General features: G+C 38.9%; 2 protein-coding genes across 5 annotated transcripts in view; both read right to left on the bottom strand.

The window, feature by feature from the left end:
• The window catches only part of TMEM164 (transmembrane protein 164), a 46,854-nt gene extending 33,900 nt beyond the window's left edge, over positions 1 to 12,954 (bottom strand). Inside the window, exons 1-2 of one of the 4 annotated variants that reach the window (XM_068697141.1) lie at positions 12,633 to 12,954; positions 11,732 to 12,252 (exon numbers count right to left, since the gene is read on the bottom strand). In XM_068697141.1, coding sequence (XP_068553242.1) covers positions 11,732 to 12,196 — 465 coding nt within the window. In that variant the 5' untranslated portion in view covers positions 12,197 to 12,252; positions 12,633 to 12,954. The other 3 variants (XM_068697142.1, XM_068697143.1, XM_068697140.1) reach the window with 3 other exon arrangements.
• Positions 12,955 to 14,918: 1,964 nt separating this feature from the next.
• The window catches only part of NXT2 (nuclear transport factor 2 like export factor 2), an 80,589-nt gene continuing 68,687 nt past the window's right edge, over positions 14,919 to 26,820 (bottom strand). Inside the window, exon 5 of the mRNA XM_068697148.1 lies at positions 14,919 to 17,225. Coding sequence (XP_068553249.1) covers positions 17,193 to 17,225 — 33 coding nt within the window. The 3' untranslated portion in view covers positions 14,919 to 17,192. The remainder of the gene's footprint in view (positions 17,226 to 26,820) is intronic.

The raw sequence follows: 26,820 nt of genomic DNA, 5'->3' as shown, positions 1-26,820 counted from the left end.
CTGGATTAAAATACTTGCTAGTATTTTGCCCAGCCAGCCATTATGACCCATAGCATACCTAAAATATAGATCTTAAAAACCAGCTGATTAAATACCTAAAATGAAAGGCAATGGTACATGCTGGACTCATGCCTAGAGCTCCCAGTTACTGGCAAGGATGTATATATTTACGTTATGCTACAGGTTCCAAAAGCTTTGAGAGCATCACCATAAAATCATTTCTAACATCAACTGCAAATTTGCTCATCTGTCAATTTGTCTAATATTGCCCAGTTTCCTTGACATTGACGCATGCTATGTTCCATCACTACTGTTTACTAACCAACATTTCAGAAATCAAGACTAGTAAAAAGATCTATTCCCAAAAGGGATGTTTGAAAATGGGCACAACTGAAAGGTACGACAACAATACTGTATCTGAATCGAAGGAAAATACCTCATTAAATATCTACACCTGAATTCTGTTCTATTCATTAAGTGTCACTGCTCCACTCCATGTGCATTTTAAATAGGCAGACCTCACTGATTTCCCCTACCCTCATTACTTGGCTGGATCTCCAGTTCTCAGATTCTAAACATCCCAAATCTCCACAAAATACTGCACCTAAGAGCTCCCTCAGAAGTACATCAATGATGTTATTTTTGAGTTGGCACACTGAGGCAGAGAGCGCAGTCACAACTTGTCATGAAAAGCTTCTCTTCTACCAGCCTTAGTCCTACTCAGAGACAGGAACATGCATAACAGAAAGATCGCCTTGTTTGATCAAAAATAAACTAAAAAGACAAAAGACAACAATTCAAAAGGTAGCTATGGAAGAAAAGAACAAGCTACACAGCTAGTAACTGATGATAGGACATGCAGAAGCTGCACAAAGCTGCACCAGGAAGGTTCAGACTGAATGTTAGGAAAAATTTCTTGGTCAAACACTGGACCACGTTTCCTAGAGAGGTGTTTGATGCCCCAGGCCTGACAGTGTTCAAAAGGCAGTCAGACAATGCCCTCAATAACGTGTTTTAATTTTCGTCAGCACTGAAGAAGTCAGACAGTTGGACTTGATCTTTATAGATTTCTTTCAACTGAACTATTCTATTCCCTTCTAATTCTAACCATTCCAGATGAAGCATCACACTCACTATCACCTGCAACAGACAGAAGTGCTTACAGATGTCCAGGGTCTCTTTTTTTCTGGCAGAAGATAGCTGAGCGTGCTCCAAGTAAACCCCCTGCATCTCGAATAAGCAGCACAGACTTCATTTACCTTGAGTAACTGCAGCTTGTCCATCTCTGAACCACCAGTTCAACTTAGCACCTGCTGCAGCAGCAGACTGGGAACGTATCTTTCTCTGCAAACGCTCCAATCAGGATCACTTAGGCCATAAACTGATCATTTTAGTATACTACTTCAAAATTAAAACTTCAGGAGGTTAGATATTAATTTCTAATTCTATAGAGCAACGTGAAAAATCCATGGAAGCTGGATTGATCCAAGTTCCAAAACAAATTTAGAGAAGAAAAAAAAAAAGAGAGAGACAAGCTTTGGTTATTCTGCACTGAAATAAAACCATTTTTTCTGCGAAAAAAAATCTATTCCCCTTCCTAAAGGTAAAACATGAGGCAAGGAGCATTCAAGCAGCTGGATAAATTAAAAGATGTACAAGACTTTGCTAAGCAATTTGAAAATTCATTTTTGAAGTAAGTTCATAACAATCACCCTACCACTTAACAGAAACTAACACTTGGTAACAACTCCAGCACACATGTCCTTGCCTTCTAAAAAGTAACTTTTTAAAAAAAAAAAATCCTAACTGTGAATTGACATGTTATTATTTTAGACTGACAAATGTTAAAAGAGAATTAAGATCAAAAGATGTAACATTCTTACTGCTAAATAGCAGCAACTTTAATTTATGGAATATTTCAGTATACAAAGCGCAGCTCTCTTACTGCAGCTGTCAGACAGGTTCACGGAGTAGTTAATTTGTCCTGTAGAAATTTTAAATTGGCATCAAGAATACTCATGATTCAATGCAGTATTATTTGCAGAGCATTAAGTAATACTACAGTGGAAGCAGCTCCTGTGGTCTATAAAACAGACTCTGAGAACAGAAGAAGCTGCCAGTCCCTCTTTCCTCCCAGCTCTACCCAGGGCTAACAGAAGTGTAGCAAATCAAACGATTTCCACCCTCTACTCTACAATCTAATATCTTCTAAAATAACACATGTTCATTTAGACGTCCTAGGTTAGTGTCCCCTTCCACAGGCTTAGCTTATTTACTGGCTGAACCTCTACCCACCTTCACTTTTACAGGCTTAGGTGAAAGATTTCTAGACTTCTCATATTTTAGGATTAATGATTAACGTAGGACTAGGCTTCCTGTGTGTGCAGCAGCATTAGTTATGGCATCTTATAAACTAGGATTTCAGAGAGAAGGTATCACTGAGCTTAATTCCCTTCCCTTTTCTCTGATCAACATCTGTACCATCCCTTCACTAGCAGTGGGTTGCTTCCTTCCCCATTCCCAGCTCAATGCAGTCAGCAAAACCTACCAATCAAAAACTAATTTGAGGGGAAAAAGAATAAAAAAGGATGGTTTTTTAAAAAAAAAAAAGCAGCAATTTCTCAAGAAAGCTTAACTTGTACTGAATTTAGATTAACTTGTATTTATCCTTGCCACTGACACTGTGAAAGCTTGCAAGTGTTCCCAGTAACATTTTCATATACATTCATTTTTGTTACTTTTTCCCAAGCATGACATTTCATATCTCACTCTTTCATCTCTCTTCATTTCTTACATTAAAAACCCTTTTAGAAGATGCCTGCCCTATTATGCTTCAAGTCCCCAGTGCCAGAAGGCCATCCTGCAAAAAACCCTGCTTATGTACAGTTGCATGCTGGTGGTTATCACAGCGCTTTCAGGTTGGGCATGTTCTAAGAGCAAATTGACTAATATTTCCTACCCCCCACCCACGGTAGTATGCCATAGCAACTCCAAATTGAAACATTAAGGAAATAATCCTAAAAGATCAGAGAAGCTGAGGAGAGGAAAGGGGGAAAAAAAAAAAAAAAGCTGAACTAAGAAAATTGTAGAATTAGATACCTTAATCCATTCAGACATTAAAACTCAAGTCCTCTATTAACGGATCACATCAACAGCATCTCCTCCTTCACCTTTACTCTCCACCTCTCTCAAATAATGAGGACGTTCTCAATCTTTCTGTTCCTCTCTTCAAAAGAGAGTACCATCCCTCTATAACACAAGAGTAGTTTAAAAGTACAGTGCTCATGGTTAGCGGTGAAAAAAAATCACGTCGTCACGAACATACACAACATCCCACAGGTGAAAGCTCTAGCACACAACATGAGTGATATATTGAATGTTTCTGGCTTTGCTTTTTCAAAGTGCTGGCCAAAGTGATTGCATCTTTGACTTCAACAGATGTTTTGGCCAAAATAGACAAAAATAGGCAAAGACTTGTGCAGAGCCTGATTGGTTATTAAATAATGATTATTTTTGAGCTCAGCAGTTGCTTTATCAACGACTCTGCATGTATCTTACATTTGCATTGTTTTATTGATTTAACTATTAATAAAAAGAAGTATAGTAAAGATATTTGAAGTTATTAAATGTTATTTGGACATTGTTTCCTCCTTAAAACAGGGTTACATCTTCATCATCTGTATAGATACACGCGTTCTGTCTATTACCTCTTAAACCTGCTGCCCAACTTCAACTGAATTTGATAGATTAGGAGATTTATTTTTTGATAACTAGCATCCCATCATCTTTGTGCAAACAGATGTCCAAGGCAGGGCACAGACATCTTGTAAGTGCCTCTCAAAACACATTACAGAATATATATTTATATGCTCATTTTAAAATATGTATTTAAAAAAAAAAAAAAAAAGAGGAGAATGGCTTCACACAGGAAAAAGGCTTCCATTCAAAACTGCAGTTAACCACAAAATAGATCTGCAGAAACCAGGTTAACTTAAAAATAAACTAATTTTTTTGTTTAAAGTTATTTTAATAGGATTTGAGATTATAAACTTAAATTTCAATAAACTTAATAAGTAATATATGTCAAGATATTCATGGTAAAAAAGCGTTTCTTAAACAACCTTCTTTTTTAAGCACAAATTGGAAGATGACTGTGTAAGATGAATATATCTTTTACCTGGAGATCTCAGACAATAACAAATACATTTAATAATGCTACAAAAAATATATATAGTTACCAATGTTCAGAGTTACCACATATATATGGGATCAGTCCAGACTGAAATAAGCTGTGGTATGCAGCAAAAATTAGACAAAAACTTCAACTTGATACACAACATATTTTACACTGCATAGTTGCTACTATACCATATGGAAATGGCTTTATTTCTCTAGAATCACTCTCTAAATCTTTTAACTCTCTTTTAATGGTGATAGCAACCATACTTTAAAACACACCATTCATACCTGCCTTCACTGTCTGCCTACGAAGCTGAGTTTCAACGGTTCTCTGTCCTTTTATGGGACTAAACATAGTTGTAAGCCTTTGTTCAACCAAAGAAATTCAGTACAAAGAACCGAATAAGAAAAATGTTTTTCTCCCAGTATTCTGAGTTCACACTGCAGAACCCTATATGTGAATAAATATAAGCCATCTACAGTCCCATCAATACCTTCTAGTCAAAAATCCATCATTTGTTTTTCATATTGGTTCAGAGAAACCATTACCAACTTTATGTCTTCAATAAATCATTTTTCACATTTAATTTCCTGGACTTCAGAGGCATGCTCTAGAACTCCTGTTGCATAAACAGGCTTTACTAGCGAGGAAGCCAATCAGGAGTGCTTTCACTTTATAGATGTCAGAGGCCTTCAAGTTTGAGGTTTGATTACAAGTTAAATTTCAGTAAGTTTCTATTCCTTGTAAATGTGGCAATTACCCAAGGATCCCGTTACATTTAACTAACCAGGTATTTGGAGATTATTTTTTGATTGTGTACAATTAGTGGACTGTACTAAGTGCATATTCTAGAGTGAGATGCAATCTTTAAGAAGATCGAGGTAGTAAATACCTAATAGCTTCATTGTTCTAAAACATCATTTTCTCCAAAGAAAAAGAAATAACTCACACAACCCATAAAAAGCTACAGTGTATGCCATCATATTCCTGATAACGTAGGCTGGCATTTCCCCAACTACTAAATATAAAAATAGAAACAATTAAATTCACTTGACACTACTGACTTGGCAATCTGAATAAACATAAACCCCTGAATACATGTAAACCCTTCGCATATCTATCTTAAGCCCTGAGGAAGTGTCGTGAGAAACATGAGCCCCATCACACATCCAGCAGGTTTCAAATGCATGGCACGGAGCTTCCTGCCAGTGAACACTGGCACAGTTCAACTTGCTGTTCGCTGATGTACAATCACTGCAGGGAAGCCTACTATCTGCTACTAGAACTGTGAACACCTACAACGGTGCAAGGAAGACAAGGAAGCAGTGGGTTTTATTGGAATGGAAATCAGAAGATGAAAGTCTTCCCAATCCTGCATACAGGGTCCTATGTGGTCATTCCCTGCCACGTGGTTTATTCTACATCTCCACTCAAGTTCCTATAGGCATCAGGCAGCTGTTCCTGAAGCATCACTTTAAGCTGTTAACAAACGATTTACATGGAATGGTGTGTTAAACTACCAAATAGGTAAAAATCCACCCTAAAATATATTACAACTGATGGTGATATATTACAGCACTGTGCAGTACATTGAAACAGCTACTGATAGCTCCACTCTCCTAAATAAATACCTAAATGTCATTTCTCTCCAGAACATGTTGCTCAAATTACACAAGTTACATGCTGATTAATATTTGCATGAAATCTATGATGATCTCATCAAAACAACCCAACATCCACTTACCTAATTATTCATCTAATGGCAATTATAAAAAGCTTAACTTTTCCCTTAGTCCAAATATTTACTTGGAGGATTATTATTTATCTAGACTTTCCAATCATGCAATCCCTACCTTTTAGAGTATCAAATTACTTCTTGTTAATTCCACACTTTTTGTATTCTTTTCTCCTACGATGACACAGGATAAAGGGGAAAATTACCGAAGCTTGCTTTCTGTCCTCAGACACAGCGGGAACTTCCAAATCCTACCAGGCTCAAAACAAAAGCTCAGCCTAGAGTTTTAAGAGCACTCGCCAGGACCATGCAGCACCATGATCTGGACCACCTTGACTAAAGTAAGAACGTGCACATTTTCAGCCCAAGATAGAGCAGTTAATGGACAGAAATGAGACAGAAACGTCCCAGTTAAAGTGGCTGAACTGTAATCTCTTCAAAGACAGCAAATCACAATTCACAGCCTTAAAACATTTGCTATTTATTTTACACTTACAAAATCACAAATAGTATAGTTACTTTTAAATAAGAATCCTTGCCTTATTTTTCAATTCTCTTACTATACACTTGGATTTGCTAAAAATAAGCGAAGATGGTGAAACAACCTGTGTATACACGGTGTTAAAATTATCACAGAAATGCTTTTCTTCAGCTCAATAGATTATGACATCAATTAAAAGCCCCCAAAAAAAGGCTTTTGCTGTTCTACATCCTGCCCAGGAAAAGTAACCCAAGAAACAGTGAACAAAACTATCTTCTCTTTAGAACACTGCTACCCTTTAAAAATTGAATAACTCATTAAACTTTTACTTGCAGACTGTTGCTTACGTTATCCAATACCAGTTTTGACATTACTTAGTGTCATTTCTACAAAAATACTCTGCATTTCTGCAAGCAAAGATTCTTCATGCTCAACCCAAATAACAAGATATGAATGCCCCTTTAATTTCAATTCAAGGTTTTGAAGAGACTGAATACAGAAAACATACATAATCTAGCTAGATTCTTCCAAATATCACAAAGCATTTAGGAGCAGTGCATGCAAATTAAATCAACATTCACACTTGAAAAATTACATCTGACCACCTAACCAGATTCTTTCCAAGAGGGAATAGGGGAGAGAGAGGGACTGGGAGAGAATTACTTGTACGTTGTATATTCCCAAATGATGCAGAATTCAGTCAAGCTATGTTTATTATGTAAGCTCTGAAAACAGCCCATTGTTTCAGAAAACACAGAAGCCTCTCTTGCAGAGGACAGCAAAGATCCAGGTCTCTAAGAAGCTAAAACTGGAAATAATAAACAGAGAATTTAGTATTTACTGAATTACAGAAGCACTCAGCATTGATTTTAGTTACACAAACATCAGATCAAGATCATCAGGTGAAACTGGGCTCCCCTTTATGTTAGGCTCTTCCTTCCCTTGCCTTCTTCTTTCCCATCACTACCCCTTTAGTTTGCTTCTTTTTCCAGCAACATAGGCCTGCTTTCTACAAAAAACACTTTCTTTTCTCCACACAAGTGTCTGCTCTTAACTGCCCTGAGTGCAACAACTCAGTGTAGGACTGGAAGACAATTACACAATTTACCAGCTGAGGATCTACCTCTAAGAAATTATTCTGTAGGATGAAAACCTGCAAACAATCTTACAGAAAGCACTTACTGAAGCAAAACCAACCTAAAACTCATTCTATAGGTTGGTATTTAATCACCATACTGGAATAAGGCACTGGTGTATTTAAAGCAAGGAAGGTGACAATTTACAACATATTAGAAGGACTAGCTGTACCTATAATTTTAGGATAAACAATAACAACAATAATCATACATTCACTGAGGTTGGAAGGGACCTCTTGAGATCACTTCACCCTTACACTATTATTCACAAATTCTGATTTAGTGATTATTCACAAATTCTGCACAAATTCTGTGCAGTTTTTCCTACATTTTATTTTTCAGATTTCTCTTTCACAATACAGACTAATTTTATCTCTGGGTCCTGGTTTATATTTGTCTACATTTAACCTTAGCTGCCTGTATCACCAGCTTGATGTCCCACAGGATATCAAAAGACACCTGTATTTATGCATTTCAGTCAAGTTGCACTGATTGTGAGCAACAGCTTGGAAAAAAAAAATGTGCCAAATTATCAACAGGGGTACAAGAACACATCATGAAGAATGTGAAATTTTTCATGGAAATTCTAACTGCCCCTTCACTGAACCTGAAATGAAGAACTGCTGCATGAACACGAGTGTTTGGATTGAAAAGCTAAAAAAAATTACACTTCTAAATACTATGGAAGAGATAAACAATCTGGTTTCAGAATATAGAATAATTGTTTTTGACATTTGTCCTTGTTTCAGCTAGGATGGAGTTAATTTCCTTCCCAGTAGCTGGTTTGGTGCTGTGTTTGGGATTTTGGATGCAAATAATGCTGATAAGGCACTGATGTTTTAGCTGTTACAGAGCAGTGCTTACACTAAGTCAAGGGCTTTTCAGCTCCTCGTGCTGCCCTGCCACTGAAGGGCTGGGGGTGCACCAGGCGCTGGGAGGGGGCATGGCCAGAGCAGCCAGCCCAGGGTGGCCACAGGGATGTCCCACGCCACGGGATGTCGTGCTGAACACATAGTGAACAAGTAACAGTCTCCTGTACAAAACATTTTAAAAGATCCATAATGTAGTAATTTGCTATTGGATGAATCCCCCTCTTACACTGCAGAAAGATGTTCTTTACATCTTCGATTTCAACACAGTCCTCACGGGTCCTAAAATACTAAAAATGATTAATGTCTTGAAAATACAACACCTGGTCTGCTAAACACATGCTGAATTTTTTCCTGCTGTGCAGGGGAAAATAAGTTAACAACACTCTAGTGGACTTAAAAGAAAAAAAAAAAAAAAGGAAAGATTCCCCTTTAGGATACCCTTTTATGCCAAGTTCACAGCAGTATCATTGGTCCAGTCATATATACTCACTTCTAAAACGAGAGCGTTTTCTGTGCTTATAGAGGTATTCAAATAATTTTCAGTAAGACTGTTCTTTATGCAAAGAAAGAACTTAGTATCACCTCCTTCATAGGCTTCCCCCTTTTTGCACTAATATTGTACTGCAGAAAAACACCCACAACCCCATGGCATACCTGTCAAAGAAACCACAGAATTTTCCATTTCGTCTTTGGTTGAATATATATATATATATATATATATATATATTTAATTGATTTATTTCTCAATAATGCTGTACTTCACTGGTGAAGAAACAACATTGCCCTTCCTCCTCCAAAAGCTAAGCAAGAAACCAAAACCAAGGCTGAAAATGAACAGCAGTGTTTCTAAGATTATTCAACTACGTGGCAGGACAGCAACAATTTCTCTGAACCTATTAACCACAAGAACTGCTTAGGCAGTTAAATACGTTCACTCAACCAGCACTTCATCCTCACGATGACACATCTAAACTAGTTCTTCCTGCTTATGAGAAAGATCTGATTTGAACACAGGTTGGTGTGATAGGCAGGAACTAGACATCTGATCAAAACAGACTCTGAGTAGCCATTACAGTGTGCAGATCTGTCTGCTAAAATGCACCACCGGTATAATTCCCATTTTATTTTGTTATTTCATTTCAGGCTTAGGTCTTTCAAAAGCAGGACTTATGCTTTTATGCAGATAAAGTCTGAAGGACAATTTCCAGTTCCAAATATTTTTGGCTCAGAGCCCACAGCCTTTGTTGCTATGAGGTGCAATAGCCTCACGTGAAGAAAAGGAAAACAGGAATTGAGTGAGAGGAGAGACCTTTACAAACAGCTACTGTTGGCTTCCCTTTGAAGGGATCTCAAATGTTAGGGCGTGCTTCACCTCTTCACCTCCTACCTTGTTCATCCTAATCTTTCAGCCCTGCAGCAGGATAACATGCAAGCTACTGTAAGAACAGAAGTGAGGAATAAGCTACATTTTTCATGTATTTCACCTTGCCAACCAGGTGCCACCAGCAAGCTCAGGCCAGATGAACTCTTTCAAGATTCCACCAACTATACATTATTTTTCTGCCAATGGAGGTCTTCAACTATCTTTCCATCTAACCTGTTTTCTCTGCTGAAAGCTGTTGGTTCTGCAACAATTTTCATTCTCCACATTAAGCCCAGGCCTATTTGTAACACAACTGAGAACGAAGAGGCATGACTTCCGAATTTCACTGACATACCCATCTTCTCAACTGCACAAAATACTGTAACACCATTTCTAATGAGTAATTACCACAAGATTATAGAAAAGGCTCCACAAGTGGTCTGAAAGAAATAAAGAATAATTGCCTATGCCTGACTATAGACATTGGGTCTCTGTCTTCCTGGGGGAGACCACTAATAAACAACCTAAACAATAGTACCTCCCAAGTTTATGTCTAGGCACTAGTATTTGCTGGATTTGCTGTTATAACAAGTACCATATTACTATCACAACACAACATTATAATACCACATCAAGGCAACCAAGCATTCAAATCATAAAGGTAACCTATCCTCACCTTCTTCACAGAGGATTAATAGGAAAAATGTCCAGTAAATAGCGTTACAGAGCAATGGAATGAGGCCATAATGGTTTCTTTCATAATTATTTCTACAGCTCTTGCATACCTTCTGCTTTCCCCCTCCTTACCAATATTGACTAATTGATTGCACAGCAATTGTTACCACTTTATGGAAAGCATTTCTACTGGTGTAAAATACTGACCTAACATTGCATCACAGCTTAGGAATCTACATAACTTCCTAATTAAGGTCTGGAACAGTAACTTAATTGTTGTAGATGTCCTGAAAAGTGCTGTAAAAGCCTTTTTTTTCCCCCCTCTTAAAACAACACCTATCTCCCTCAGACCTCTGGTACTAGCAGTTAGCCTTCTGCAAAGGGAGACTAAGAATGGTATTGGTCTGATTTTCATTTGTTATTGCTGTTTGTCAAAAATCTTTCACAAAAGCTGCCATGATAGAAGTTTGTCTGTCTCCTGTGAGTTGTTGAGCTTAAATTTTGTAAGTTGTCCCGTGTTGATGGTAGTGTGTTAGCAAAATTAAACAAAATTATTATTTTTGACATCCCACACTCCTTAACCTCAGTGAGCTAAGTACATACACTGAACTACTGACAAATACAATTTGTAAGATTTAGATACCACAGCTCAGTAACTGTTTATGAACGTTTCCATTATTTTCACAGCTACACAAGCTGTGTATTATCACGCATCACCAACTATGCCACAAGTTGCTAAAGTACATGGTTTATCCACAGATATGAAGCCAGCTCAGTTCATTCACCCATACATAAGGTGTTGGTTCCTTACTATGCAGCTTTTAAAATAAAGGCAAACCAAAATTACCAGCATAAAATAAAAAGCACTTTGCTTCTTTAACAACTTCACAAAATACATTCACACCCCTGAATATCACTTGCCAGAAGCAGCTGTTTGTGAATTACATGGGCCCTTTTGCAATAATCTTGTTTTTATTACATTTGGTGCTAGTTTTCCCACTGCAGTCAGTGGAAACAGCTTTTTCTATTCTTGAAACAAGGGCAAGGTGAAGGTGAGAAAGCCTTTTCAACCACAGAAGTAGGCATTAAACTAGCTACAATTTCACCTTTTTGTTTGGCTTTGTTTTTTCCACAGATTTCAGTTCAGCCAATTAAATGCAAAGTTCTAAAGCGTTTACACCAATTATTGTCATTTGTACCTTTGTGGACTTTCGGTCCACAAGCTGAAAAAAACGCTGCTTTGTGAGCACAAAAAAACTGAGGCAGACTGCCCGGTGCACAAGCCTTACCTGCATCACGGTGACCACATGGCAGGGATTCAGCAGGTAAATGACGGTCCTGGTGGCAAACTTGAAGCCCACCTCCAGCCCGAAGATGAGACAGAGGGCCACCAGCAGCAGGTTCTTGCCCAAGCTCTCCTGCTTCGCCCGGGGCTGCTGCAGCAGCTGAGCCTCCAGCTCCTTGCAGTGCAGCTGCCTCAGCTTCCACAGGGACAGCAGGATCTCCGCGGCGCCCACGCTGAGGAAGACGAGGCTCTCCACAAAGCGCTGCTGCCCTGAGAGGAAGGCCGCGCACTCCGGCCCTCCGTTGCCGGCGAAGCTGGGGTCCACGCCCCCGTACATCCAGTCCAGGAGGTTGTGCAGGCTGTACCGGGACATGGTGGGCCGGCGCCCGCTCTCCTCCCCGTCACTGCCCGGGCGCAGGTAGGAGCAAGTCGGAATCAAAGCCGAAATGCTGTCGGGCTGACGGAACATGAAACGCGAGGACGTCCCGCCTTCCTGCCCGAGCCTTTCCTTTCTCCGCCGGCAGCCTGCGAAGAGAGGTGGCACTCACGGGAGGCGGCGAAACCCGGGGAGGGGGGGGAGCCGCGGGCCCCCGGCTCTCCTCAGGCCGCCGCCCGCCGCCTCCCCGCCCGCTCGCCTCAGGCGCCGCAGCCCCAGCGGCCGCCGCTCGCGGCCCTTCCCGCCCAGCGGCGCCCTGAGGGGGCGGCCCCGGTGCCTCGCAGCCCCGTACCTCAGAGCCCGGCGGCGGCTCCGTTACCCAGCTCGGCCCGCAAGAGGCGGGCCCAGCTTCCCCGTTCCGCGGGGCCGGGAAGGAGGAAGCGCTCCCCTCAGCGGCGGCGGGGCGAGCCTCCCTGCCGCCGCCCTCCCCAGCGCCGCAGCATCCCCTCCCTCCCTCCCCGCCACACACACACGCAACGTGCCCGAGGCGCCCCGAAAAATGGACGAGCCGCGCGGGTGGCTCCTCTGTTCCTCCTCCTCTTCTTCCTCCTCCTCCTCCTCAGCCCGCCCAGCCCGGCCTCCAGCCCTTTGTGGGCCCGGGGGCTGTGGCAGGACCGCTGGCCGAGGCTGTTCTGAGGGCTGCCCACGCTGCCCCGCCGCAGGTTTTGAAGCGGCTGCAGAGAACTACGTGCCGGGCGGGCCCCGGCTGCGATTTGCCTGGCGAGTAGGCAAATGATCCGAGTTCTTGCCAAAATTTCATTATCGGAACATGGTGATGTGAAAGTGAAATTCGCAAGTGAAGGAAGTGGTGGTTGAGAGCAGGAAAACCCATTAGCGCTGCTCTGTTATCGATGCATTTTCTCCATTCCCTGTCTCAGTAATCCTGGTTCCCTGCTGCTCCCCACACGGCTACCTCCCCCAGACCCCTCCTTGTGCCTCCAAGACCCCCCCAGTGCCTCCCAGTGCCAACCAGCACCAGAGGCCCCAGAAGCCCACAGGAATGCCCCGGCGCTGCCGTGCTGTTTGCAGGCACTCTCTAGCTTTTCCATCAGCACAGATGCTGAGGGCAAGAGTATCTCCTGTCCCTGTGTGTTCTGGGAGCTGCTGGCAGCTCAAGACTACCACACCAGCTCAGACCAGTTTGAAACTAAAAGCTCTGCTGTGGACCTGTCACCGCCAGCCCATCAAAACAGATTTATGCTGTGCTCATCCTTTTTGGCTTAGTCACCTATCTAAGTCTCTTGCACGCTCCCAGTTCTGAGGAAAAGGACTGGTAGTGTGACTGTATAAGATTCATTTCCTGGTGAACAGAATCTAATAATACCTGACTATGTATTGCTATCCTAAGTACAGGCCTTCTTCGCTTTACAAAAAAGGAGTTCAGGAAATGAGGAATCCCAGAAACAGACCACAGGCACTGCAAGGTGACAGACAGAATGAAACTCAGAGGTAAGTTACAAAGCTGTCTGCAATTGTAGCAGCAGTGGCTGTCCTATGGCACAGGGCTGGGGAGATGGACCTGTGCCAGGTTGTGCATGAGCAGACAATCCAATTGGTAGACTCCAGGAGAGAAAATACTCTGTGCTTATCTTTACAAGCAGTATTCCTGTATTTTACTAATAGGGGAAGAAAAAACTGCCAAGCTAGTGATGTTAGTGCTGAGCTGCTTCAACTGTTGAACAGAAATTGTAATAAAGGTTGCGATATTTGGGGGGGAAAGAATATAAGTATGTATCTAATACATAATACATTCTCTATGTGTTTATATTATGTGTACTCTATTAAAGACACAAAATAATGAAAGAAAACAAATTATAATCACAGTAAATAAGAACTAGATGAAACATATGCAAGTGTTCTGGACTGATCCATGCAGTTATTGATTTCCCAGTTCATTTACCATAATTTAGGTGAGGTCAGTAGTATCACTGTGTTAAAATCCTAGAAAAAGCTCTTACAGAATAGCTTAGATCTTAATCTTAGCTTTGAGTTAATGAGGAACCTATTAGAACAAGAAAGTGAAACTGCAAGGGACTAGTATAGTCTCTTTCAAAATTGAATAAGTGAAAATTTAACAGCAGGGCCAAAATAGCCTATGTTTTATAACAAGCATAAAGCTATTTTTTTATAAAATGTTTGCAAGATGAGTCTGCCCCTGTATGGATTACTTCTACCTGAATATGCTGAAACATTAGTTTTGTTTTCAGTTAAAATATGTAGTCAGCAAGGCACTTGCAAAATATTACCTGGAGAACTGTATTAAAAGGTCTGTACAAAACTGGCAGGATAGAAAGCAATGGTTCATTGTTGAAAGGAAAGATACATTGGTGGGTTCCCAGCATGTGTCCTCAGTCAGGTTCTGCTTGGTATTTTTATTAACAATGCAGGTAAAGAAATAGAGAACATACTCATCAATTTTGCAGGTGACTCAAAGCTGAGGGGAAGAGAAATCAATTTCAAAATATTCTTGATAACTCAGAAACATTTTTTTTTAAAACAACAACAACAAAGAAATCCAGTAAGAATGAGATGCGTCATAGTTCAGTAATAATATTCATATAAGCCAGCTGCTGTGAACCGCTGCCTTTCCCTTCCCCATGCTATTCATTTTCACTCTCTTATGCTAGCATAAGCTCTTCTGCTTGACTGTGTGAGGAAACTGGTTAACATTACAACTCTAATCCCAGAAACAGCTGGAACCTGGAGCACCTCCCTTCTCCATTTTATCCTACTTTGGGTTACGGTGATGGGTGACCTGTTTTTCTGTGATAATCACAGAATCACAGAATTTCTAGGTTGGAAGAGACCTCAAGATCATCAAGTCCAACCTCTGACCTAACGCTAACAGTCCCCACTAAACCATAGCCCTAAGCTCTGCATCTAAATGTCTTTTAAAGACTTCCAGGGATGGTGACTCCACCACTTCCCTGGGCAGCCTGTTCCAATGTCTAACAACCTATCCACTTACTAAAAAGGAGCATAGTTGGTGTAAAAAGGATACCTTGGTATAACTGATACTTTTTAGCAACATCACATGAATTGTTAATTCATGGTTGGATTGTGGTCCACTACAAATGCAAGAGATTTGGGTTCTCAGTTCCTAATCTGCTGGGTGGTTTACACACAGCTCTCTGTGTTCTCTTCATTCTCAGTGTTTTGGTTTCAGCTTCTTTCAAAAGCACTCTGAATTCTGTAAGAATTGAGTAGTATTGACAGAGCACTGAGCCGTTGCTCTTTTCTGTTTGTTAACCATTTCTTCTCTTCCTTTCACTAAGTAATTTATGCTCTCTCTAAGATCCATTGTAAACATATATATCTCATGTGTCAATAGAAATGGTTCCCTAAAAGCAATAAATTCCTGTGACTAAACTGTTTGCACAAGAGCCTGAGGCTTGTTCTTGTATCTAATGTTTGATTTGTTTTTCTGTCCGTGACTTCTTAAAATTATCAAAACAGTGAAATCTAATGTCAATCCATGAAGGAATGACAGGGCCTCGGGTATACCCATGGTCCTTAACCACCTGGAGCACACACATCCCAGGAGTTCTGTTTTAGCTCTGGCCTGGTCCCAGGGGCTTTGTTCCTGTTTCATGAAAGAAACCTGAAGAATAAATCAATTATGTCCTGTTAAAGTTAATATAATAAGTCTGTGGTAGTCGGGACTGCCCCAAAAAACTCCTGATTTACCCTCTTCCATTTAATCTTTTCTTCTCCCACATTCATTAGGCATTTCTTGGCCAGCCATGAGCAATGCAGTCTTGCAAGGCTGACTGTGCACAGGAGAGAAAGCTTTGCTTTGTTCCCTCAGCTTACAAATTAGCATTAATGTTGTTTTATGTGCTTGATCTAGAAAGTAAGAAGTGTGTCATATGTGAATTCCCACTCTTACAGACACAGGTGCAAGGAATTAAATGAAAATTGCCTACCTAAGATGGGAAGTAAAGAGGCCATGTGAATGGAAGGGAAAAACAGGAATGGGGACGAGTTTTGCAGAGTTGTGAGGTACCAGTTAAAGTACTGCAGCTTATTTACAAGAATTTTCAATAAAAGAATGTGAACCTTATATGCAGGACCTTTGATCTGATGATCTTTAGAGATGCAAGTGGAGTCTGAGTCAGTTACAGACAAATTTATCCTTCTCATATGCTTATCATGGAAGGTGGGCTGAAATTCCTTGTTAGCCCGTCACTTCTTGTCTGAAGAACAGTACTTGGCAGAGTACTGCAGTCTGAAGTATGCCTTGAGTGCTCAGAATGAGACTGGGAATAGCCACAGTGCAGCGGTTGCAGACTTGGGGCATGAATATATTCAGGTCATGTCCACAGAAAGCAACCACATTTCTGCTGCTTAGACTTGCAAACCAGAAGTCTTGTTGCCATACAAAACGGAAACCAGAGTCTCCTTGGCTTTTCAGTGACATCCTACCCCTTTCCACTTTTCACCTGGCCTTTTTGCTGCATTCTCTCTAACCCACAAATTAAAGTGCTTTTCTTTCCCAAATCAGGAAAATTGCTTCCCTACTCTGAATAAACCTTCAGAAGTGTGTACACATACATGCTTCCTCTCTCCTCTTCCTTGCAATATTTTTTTCATTGTTAGCTTGGCTGTGATATCCCAAGCTGAGATCTACAACGTCTCAGAATATTTTATAATCTGAATAAAATTCTTCTCCTTTTTTTTTTCCACTTTTCAAAAAGTAATCAGAATCATGATCATTTGCAAAAGCAGTGGGGCTTCAAATAATGATGTACTGACTGGCAAATGCTGATCACATACTTGATTTGCTGTATTGAGTACGAGCAAGAGATACAGACTGCTCAGTTTTGATTCATATTTTTAAACAATTTTATTTTACTTCAGTGACGGGACAAAAGAATATTAACTCCAGGCTTCAAAACTGTTTAGTTTAGAAAAATATCTAACCAAGAATATTTCCTTCATTGGTAGTTTTTAAAAATGCATTTCTTCTTGCTCATGCTCAATTTGAGCATGCTGCCAGTTCAGAAGTAGACTTCTCTTTCTCAGGCTTTCAGAATAACTGTTGGTGGTTCGTTCTCAAGTTCTGGGGAAAAAAAAAAAAAAATACCCTTACCCTCTTAGGGCACAAGAACAAGACACCTCCCAGCAAATCTTCTTGCATACTGGTGTCAGCAAGTAAAACAATCAAGAACTCGTAGTTATATTGTCATTAAGCTCTGGAGTAAATATTCTGCCCCCCAGAGAGAGATGCTTATAGATATTATACTTTTTTAAAAGTTGAATTATTGATAGTTCACACTTTGTAAACTACATTTGCAACTAGAAGCAACTACAGAGCAACTACCTGGAAAAATTCAGTCTGGTAAGCCATGGAGTAAAAGAATGGGTTTTCTAACATTTTCCTTTTCCTTCTCCTTCTCCTGTTCCTTGTTTCTCCTTACTACAAGTCTAGTTTCAGAGATATACTACCATTCGTTATTCTGACTTCCTTCTGTTTATTCAGTTGCTCACATATATATTTTATGAATTTAAAGAGAGGCTTGTTGTAGTGTAATTGCTGATTTCCTCTCAAGGAATGTTCTTGTGAGAAAGATGAAAGGCTGTAGAACTTATCATATCTCTCCGTGTCAGCTAATTTAGCTAGAACATATGCTAGACAATACTGAAAAACAGTAAATGTCAACTTGAAACATTCAAAATAGAAGCTTGAAAAGCATACCACATCTTCCATAAAAAGCTGCAGTATTAATAGGCACAAAAACAGTTGGATGTGAAAGCAGGCATAAATCAAGAAATAATATTAATGTGTGTGATTTGCTCTGAGACAATGAAAATCACGGTTAACAGTTCTGCCTCTTAATTACTCTAATTGAAATTAACAGGTCAAGCTCTACTGTTGCTAACTGTAGTAGGGGTTGAGGATGCATCCGAGAAATGGTGATCCATTTCTTTGTAGGCTTGAGCATTAAATGAATAAAGGAATTCTCTGAAGATATTTGAAGCTTAGAGAAATAATATTGTTTGTTAATATGTATATGAACAAAAAATTAGTTTGGTATAAAACATATCAAACGTGTTCCTAAGAGAGTTAACATTCCCATCCAATTATTAGTATTCTTCTTAAGCCTGAGGTATCTTCAGAACAGAAAGAACAAGACTGACCTTCCCACACATCACTAAGTAACCATTCTATTAAAGATTCCTTAAAGTGCTCAATTACTTTCACCCTTTTCTGTGTTTGTGTCCCGTACTGTAAAGCTATTTTTCCATTTTCAAGGCACTTGCTTTACTTCACATTCTGTCCCAGCACCATAGTGTGGCTAAGTGTAATAAAAGGCATTTCACAAAGAGCAACAAAAACTATTTTTCTTGGAAGTTCAGCCTTAACAGCACTTTTCTCACTGCTGCCTTCCAAGTCAAAATATTATATTAGCATAATGCACATGTATACATGTTTATACCCACAACAACTCAATAAACTTCCTAATAAAGTTTAGCTACTCTTTCAACACAGCATACCCAAATGGAAGGTGATCCCTGAAATATGTATAGGTAGTCTACATGATATTTCTCAAGCTGATGTCTCATTAAAAAAAAAAAAAAAAAAAAAAAAAAAAAAAGTGAAGTCAGAAAACCGAATCAGCGATGAGAATATTAGTGTTACAAGAATTGTCAGTCTATTTCATGCTGAATTAAAAAAAATCAAAAGATAAAGCTGTAGTTCCAGTCAGAACATAGATCAGTTCTTAAAATAAGAATTATTTGCCCAAAATTAGTCCCAGAATTATAAACCACCTACCAAGTGAGCCTGAATAGCACAAGTCCAGTTGCAAGCACTGACAATAGCTGTCAATTAAATTCCTTCCATGCAACAGAGACTTTCCAGGCCACTAGACTCCTGAGGAAAACTTCAGTAACCAGAGTGACCTTATATCACATTAAGTACATTGTAATTGTTTTCTGCTGATGGGACCATACTAGTTATTAAAAGAGGAAACAAAAAAACTACTGTTGTCATGAGGCATGGGGTTAAAGTTGATCTGTAAGCACATCAGGATTTGAATTTTTTCCATCTTTAAAGGTAGAAATAAACACCCTGAATGGGTGTAAGGAGCTTAGGCAGTACATACTGCAAAAAGCTAAATAATGTATAATCAAAGTACTAGGTCAAAACTTGTTTTGGATTGTTGGTTTGCATGAAAATAAAGAGTATTTCCAAAGTTGTGCAGACAAGTAACTGGCATTTTTCTAGTATGACTAGGAAAGAGACTATTTTAAATGAAAACATTATTAAATGAAAATAGATAATGATTATTTGTATTAATTTTGTCATTTCTGTAATAATTCAAATTGCCAAGCATGAGAAGCTGTGGGTGTTAAGTGCTTGAGTAATAAATCCATGATCAAAATGAACCATAATGTATGCATGGGGGGATGACAATGTGATGGTGAATGTCTCTTTGGCCAGTCAGAGACTAGCAGAAAATAAGAATTTTTAGAATATGAAAGTACTGTGGGAGGGTGGTTTAAAAGTAACTGTGATGCCAAAGCAGAGAGCTTTAGATAGTACTTGTGAAGCAGAGTTGAAGTTCAGTCAGTTTGCAACCCCTGACTTTCATCTGCAGATAAAAGAACTTGATACTTCTACCTGCAGCTCAAGAGTGAGTTCAGTCTTATAAACTGAATCGAACGTCTGATTACAAGACACTGTCATTGCTTATAAATCTCAGCCTGAGAGATTCTGAATGCTTGTGTCTTCCCTTAACTTTGTTTCTATTTTGCTTCTATTATTAATATCACAGGAGCATTTGGCATTCAAAATTAGGGAACCATTATTTTCAACATAATGCAAAACAAAGCTAATTCCAGTTTCAGAAACAAAACAAAAGGTAGGAAGGAAAAGTATTACATGATGCTATCTCTGGTTAGTTAGGTTGTATGAAATTTGTTTGATTTCATTCTAACATGGGATATTACATGATCAGGCTCATAATGGCATAGTATTGTGTTACCACTATGTATTTTTATGTCTTGTGGTTTTAGGGAAGAAGGTGTTCAAAGCTGAGTATCTCAGCTTTTTACAGAGATATATCAGGAACTCAGCGCACATTTTCTTAAAGGTTTCTGACCCAAACATGGGTTATACTAGAACCCATAGGTCCTCCTATATTTTATTAGCATGCAGATACCAGTCAAACATTTTAACATTTATATTGAACAGGATCCATAAAAATAGATTCTGTAAAATACCAGAAGGCTCTTCTCGTACCCTGTTGAAAACGATGGCCCTCAGCCATCACACAACAAATCCTGGCTTTTCTGCATAATGTGCCAGTCCTCATTTGTAGGTATGTAGAAAGCTTTCAGCTTTGCCAATGTTTTTCAGGGTCGCTTCACTGAAGATACAGGTGTATATATCTATACGTATTATTTTAGAGAATTTCATCTCATTAGAGTTTGTATTAATAAGTTACTGAAGGGGGAAATGGTTATACAGTATATATATTCTGTGCAAGCTTTCTATATTTCTGGGTCAGTTTATGCATTTCATAAAGTCACAAGAACCTCATATATGACAGATCACATTTAAGTTCTTTTCTATTGATAGGCTTATTCAACCATTTTGGTAAAACACTGTATGGAATAATGAGCCCTCTAGTGGTTGTTCATCTTAAATTCTCATTATAATGCTCTGTATTAACTACCACAATTAAAAACAAAAACAAAACAAATCAAAAAAAAGCCTTTCTTTTTCAGTAGCAGCACAATTGTTGTGGTTTTAACTCTTGAGGATATTATTATTGCTTTTCTACACAAAGGAGATTAAATAGTAAGAATTGGACTGGTTCGGTTCTAAAGCTTGAAGCGAGTACCAGTAGAAAGGGATTCAGGATTACAGCTGCATGATGCATGATACTCTTCTGTAAGGGAATTTGACTTTAAATACCAAGAATACGTCTGATTCTGCAAAAGGCAGCAATCAAAAAAATAAAAATAAAAACAAAAATCCACTGATGAAAGGGCATTTGGTCACTGGGAAGTTGGAGGGGCCTGGATATATCAAACGTTTTTTACTTCATATATTGATAGAACAAACACCAGAGAAAATTTTCAAAGTTTGTGGAAAGGAAGAAAGGAAATAAAAGTATTGTGTGCTTTCCTGTTAGATGGAAAACCTAGGAATAGGTTTAGCAGTTCTCTGATGAGATGGGGTGGAAGGGAACCATCTAAGTTGCAGCAGTCACTGGACTGAAATCAGTGATAAGTAACCTGACTTACATTTTCTTGAAATGTGTAAGGATTGCATTTCTGAGAAAGAGCTAACATAGAAACAAAAGATTATTTATTTATTTATTTATTTGGCTTAAGCCAATGTAATGCAAAATGTTCAAAGGAAATAAGAAAATATATATCTTGTGCAGATTTAATATATCTGCTTATATTCCCACCTCAGCACTCAGATGGATCCTCTAGTCAGTGGCTCCTTTATTCTTACTACGTCAAAGGATGCGTACTAACAGTTTTAAGATGCAACAGGAGAAGTGAAAAGATTTTTATTTTTCAGGCCAGTTGTGTTGTGACTTCTAGATAGCTCAGCCCCTTTTCATTTCATTAGTCTGTTTTACAGGTCTTAGAAATATTTACCACTGAGCTCTCTAAATTTACTAAGGCTCCAAGTTCACGTATCCCTGTGCATTTTAACAGCATGACAGAGGATCTGCATCATGCTTCAGAGCTAGCTGCTTTTTGTTTCCTCCCCTGGTTGATTGCTGGGAAGAGTTTTTCCACATTCTCAGCCTTAACACAATCTTTTTCTGCCATGACAGGGGCTCAAGGCTGCAGTACTCATTACAGGCATCTTACCCAGTACTTTGTATTGGACTCAGCCACTGATTTTTCCATTTAGAAATTCTGACTTATGGTGGTAAGAGGCACCCAAACTATTTTCTTAAAACAAAGCATTCTTTAACAGAAACAGGAGGAAAGGGACTAGCAGAAACTGCACTGTGGTTGCATAGCTCCAAAGGAGTGGGCAGGCCTCTGGAAGCATGTAATTGAAAACCAACAAAGGGGAAAAGAAGTAACCAAAATATTTATATCCCAGCTTGAAAACATTCTTATAATTAATGTTTTCAGATACATTTGATGATGTTTATAAATTCCAAAGAGTACAAATGTCAGCAAGATAAATAAAAACTCTTGATGTTGAGTCACACAAACAGAATAAGGTACAGTTTTCACATTAAAAGATTCTTTTAAACCTTCATCCTAATATTACTGCATGCTCTCTCCTGTTTGGGCAATGCCACTCTGAGGCATTTGAAAATTAAGTAAATGAAACAAGATACATTTAACATATAGTTGGAATGTGTATAACTTTACCTGTGGAGGTATTTTCACTGGTATCTTGTGAATACAGAGTACTTTCTGCTACTACTTGGCAGGGAGGTGAAATTATATGGAAGCAAGTACAGCATAATTGATGCCTGTGTAATTGGTACTATTAAAGTCATTGCCTGTATTCTGATAACTATTTTGTGATACATCAGAAACCTGGCAGAGATGAACAATTCATTTGAATGGTGCAAGGTCAAGTTCAAAGCATTTGCTGAAATAATTCTAACAACAGAGTAACATCCTACCAAAGCACCGATTTCTGTGCTGAGATCCCAATGCTACCCAGAATTCTTTAATTTCTTTTGGTTGGATGGTTTTGATATCTGGCAGGTCTACTCCTGCTCCCATTAAAATATGAAGCAAAAAAATCGTGCTGTCTTAAATCAGTCACAGTGAAAAGGGATAAAGATCAATGCATTTCAGTCTGAACTTTGCTAGATAACAGCTGTCACTATGTGGGATTTCTAAGGACTTGATATTTTAATCTGTTCAAGTCATGTATCAGAAACCAAAAGCAGAAATTACTCGGTCCTTGTTTCTCATGTTCTTATTTTTCTTTAGTCAATAATATTTTTATTTTATCAATTTTATTTTTTATTTTATCAAAAGAACAAGAAAATACAAGTTCCCATTATTCTCATGAGCTTGTGTGAAGTCAGGGCATGTTAATAGGAGGTGATGTTGCAGAGTGTATAGAAGCTTGAGTTTACATCATGAAATAGAGTATTTGTGACAGGCTGTCCTCTTGAACCTTTTTATCAAAGTCAGAAATTCAAGGAGGATATCTAGTTCAAAGAAGAAAATTACAGTGATAACACAGGTGGCTACCAATAGCCATATGGATTAACATGTCAGTTCTCATTTATTTAACTGCTGCAATCTTTTTCCTTTTTTTTTTTTTTTTCTCAATAGTTCCGTTTCTCTTTTTCAAAAGAAAATTCCAAAATATGTCATAGGAACTATAATTTTTAAAATAACATTAATACAAAATTTTATGGACCTCACTTTTGGGGTCATAAGAACATAAGCAGTTAGTTACTTCCTCCATTTCTTAAATGTATTCATATCTACTTCCAATACAAGTTGTTTCATGTAATAGCTGTTAAAAGTGAATGTATGTGTGTTGTAGTTTTAAACATATTAATAATATTTAATAAATTACACAATTTATATATTTTACTTTGTAATTATGTTTTATATTTTATATTACTAAGTCTTTTAGAGTGAACTCCCAAAGAACAACAGAAATGTTAATAAACCTGTAAGGATAGGAGGTGTTGGTAAAAGCAAGTTGTTAACTGGGCAAGTAAGCATGAGAGAATCCGGTTATCAGCTACTGAGGGAGATGGGGAATTACCTTTTACTCATTAAATTTTCTCAGTGTTAAATCTTACCCACCTGTCAGTAAAAACCTGGCTTAACTTAGTCTAAGGAGATTCTAGAGTTAATATTAATTCATATACAAATATGTATTCCTGTCTGAGCTTCTGAAACCTTCATTGGAAGAAGTTTCTAAAAACAGACTCCATGCTATACAGTGCTATATTTATATTATCTCTGGAGGTAAGTGGGGAACTAGTTCAAGAAGGGAGTAGTATATGCCCGGTACTTCTTGGTACTGCATCTGTAAGTGCTGTTTAGCATAGGGCTTGTTGAGAACAGTGCTTGCAGTTAACTTTCTGCATTTTCTTATTATGTGCACACTTGCAGAAATGCTCATTATTCTGTAAAAGAGATCTATAAAAGCCTAGAGGAGAATTCACCTTGAGCTAGGAAACTCACTTTGTGAGGAGATCTAGAAGATCTATGTTTGTAGAGAGCACAGGACAACCAGTGACCGAACTGCCTTAAGTATTCATCTGCATGCTTTCTAAAACACTGTTTAAATGTCACCAGTAGTTGGTATTTTGAGTCTATTTATTGTGTAGAGATTGAATTACACCGGGTTGTAAACATGCAGATAGCACACACATAAGGTAATGTCACAGAATAGATGTGTGCAACCTTCTCAGCTGAGGCACCTGTTTGATTTTATATGAAAACACGGTAAGTGCACAGCACTAAACACACCTGGGCACATTTTTCTAAGGCTTTGTCCATACCTGTGTATAGCTAACTCCTCTCTATAGAGGATTTTTTTATGAGATACGTTGTGCTATACATCAGCATCTGCATTCTGCAATATTGTCTTTTGTTCACAAATTACTTGTATTTTTTATTGGGAATAAAAAATAGAATTGCACAGCAGGTGGCAGCACAGGTCCTGCTTGACTTCAGCCTAGTTTGCCCCTCTGGGAAAACTCGGTCACCAGTCTCGTGTTGGTTACAGCTATTAAACAAATCATCTTCAAAGCAGATGATTTTTAGCAAAGAAATAGAAATGACCGCTGAGGCTTTTTCTCCTCCTTCCTTAAAAGAGAAAGGAGGGGAATGAAGTCTAACAGACTTTAAATGCATGTGAGGAAAAAGACTGCTCTGGGCACTAAACTTTTGAGAGATCTCCGTAACCAGATGTGCCTCTGTAGAGGTTAATGAATTACCGGCTCCTTTTAAGTATTTTTCTGGTGGTCAATGAAGATGATGTATTTTACAGGTCTAAAGTGATACAAACAAGGAAAAGCTGCCTTGCTTTGGGTAAATATACCTTTGCCTGATGCACTTAGTCACACGGTCTAAACTTTTGGGCAGACCTGTGAGGTGCCAGGAGTTGGACTTGATGATCCTTATGGGTCCCTTCCAACTCGGGATATTCTATGATTCTATGATTCTATAGAATTCTATAGCTGTAGTACAATGAGTGCTTTCTGAAAGCTCACTGGAGACACAAGCAGCTCCCTGGCAATTTGGGGTAGAGCTTGCTGCAAGGGTACATTTGATCTATGCAGTACAAGCAGAGTACTGCTACACAGCCCCCTGTTGACATGTTAGCAGAAGGAGAAGGTTTTCACAACGCATTTAGAAATATGCAAACATGCTCTACTGTCTTCTCCTTAGATTTTTGTTTCCCAGCTAGTTGGCCCTTGCTTGGAAAGGGATAATGATGAAGCAAAATGCTGATAATCATACCAGCTTCAATTCCATTGAATTTGTTACTGTATTTGCTCTGGGGTTTGGAATCCAAACACATGCTCCTCGGTACACATACAAGAAAACAATTTTCCAGAAAACAAAGCTCACCTAGCCTCCTGACATTGTCCAGCAGCTTGCCCAGGGTGCAAGGTGCAGGTAGCTTACAGTGGGATCCTGCCAGCAGCCACAGAGTGATCATACTCAGTTCCTAGAGAGACGATGTTGCTTTTTCACTTTTTAGTTTTTTGGATATTGAATGGCCTGAATAATCTGAAATATTCTGGCTAAACTGTAAGGAGGAGAGTGCAGTAGTCTAAACCTTATAGAACCCAGGATTTTAAAATCAGATTCTGAGATTTAATTCCCCTATGCATCTCTCAGTCCTCTCTTCTCTGATCCTTCAATGGGGTGTGTGCTGGGGAGAGCACAGGGGGCATAATTCAGATCATATTTGCAAATGAGGTGGTCTGCTTTGAAATACCTTGGACCGGAATTCTCAAACAGTCCGCTCATCATCTCTAACAATTGTACCCATTCTGTCTCCAGGTATGCCTAAAAAATGTAATGATGACATTGAAGATTACATATGGTTTTTCCTTTTTCAATTTCCTTACCTAGCCTGTGGGGAAAAGAAGCAGGAATCCTCCTGGGAATACTTTGATCATTAGTTAAAACTTGATGGCATTTGTTTTGGGGTATTTAGGGCAGACATTTTAATCTTGCGTTGCTAAAACCATTTATTTACTTAGTTATACATTTGCCTGAATCACACATTTCAGTATCTGGCTAAAGTATCACCTAACACTCAGGAGGCTTATGAGATTATTAGGCTTACTTAGTATTACTGTAGACCTCCTGTGGTACTGAGTATGGTATGCTTTTTTTAAAAACTTTTTAATCCAGTATTAAGAGGAATTGCCATTAAGTTATAATAATTAGCCCAATGTAAAATCTTGAGTGGTTAGTTTAAAACTGTCTAGGCCTCCTATTTACCTCAAATCCTCTACCACTTTTTTTCTGAACGTTCTTGCAAACACTTTCTATATCATGTGGGCTAGATTTGTCCCCAGTGTAGCTCAACAGAAGTCAGTGGGATCATACTGGAGATGAATTTGATAACACTTGATAGTATTTCAGTCACCTAAGTTGCCGGCCTCTTAGTAATACCAGAGCCCTGTGCTGCTGAAGTAATGGAAGCTCATTAAGTGCCC

Source organism: Anas acuta, chromosome 13 (assembly GCF_963932015.1).
Source record: "Anas acuta chromosome 13, bAnaAcu1.1, whole genome shotgun sequence".
Taxonomy (NCBI): Eukaryota; Metazoa; Chordata; class Aves; order Anseriformes; family Anatidae; genus Anas; species Anas acuta.
Note: the sequence above shows the minus strand (reverse complement) of the source record. Positions and strands in the feature narration are given on the sequence as shown.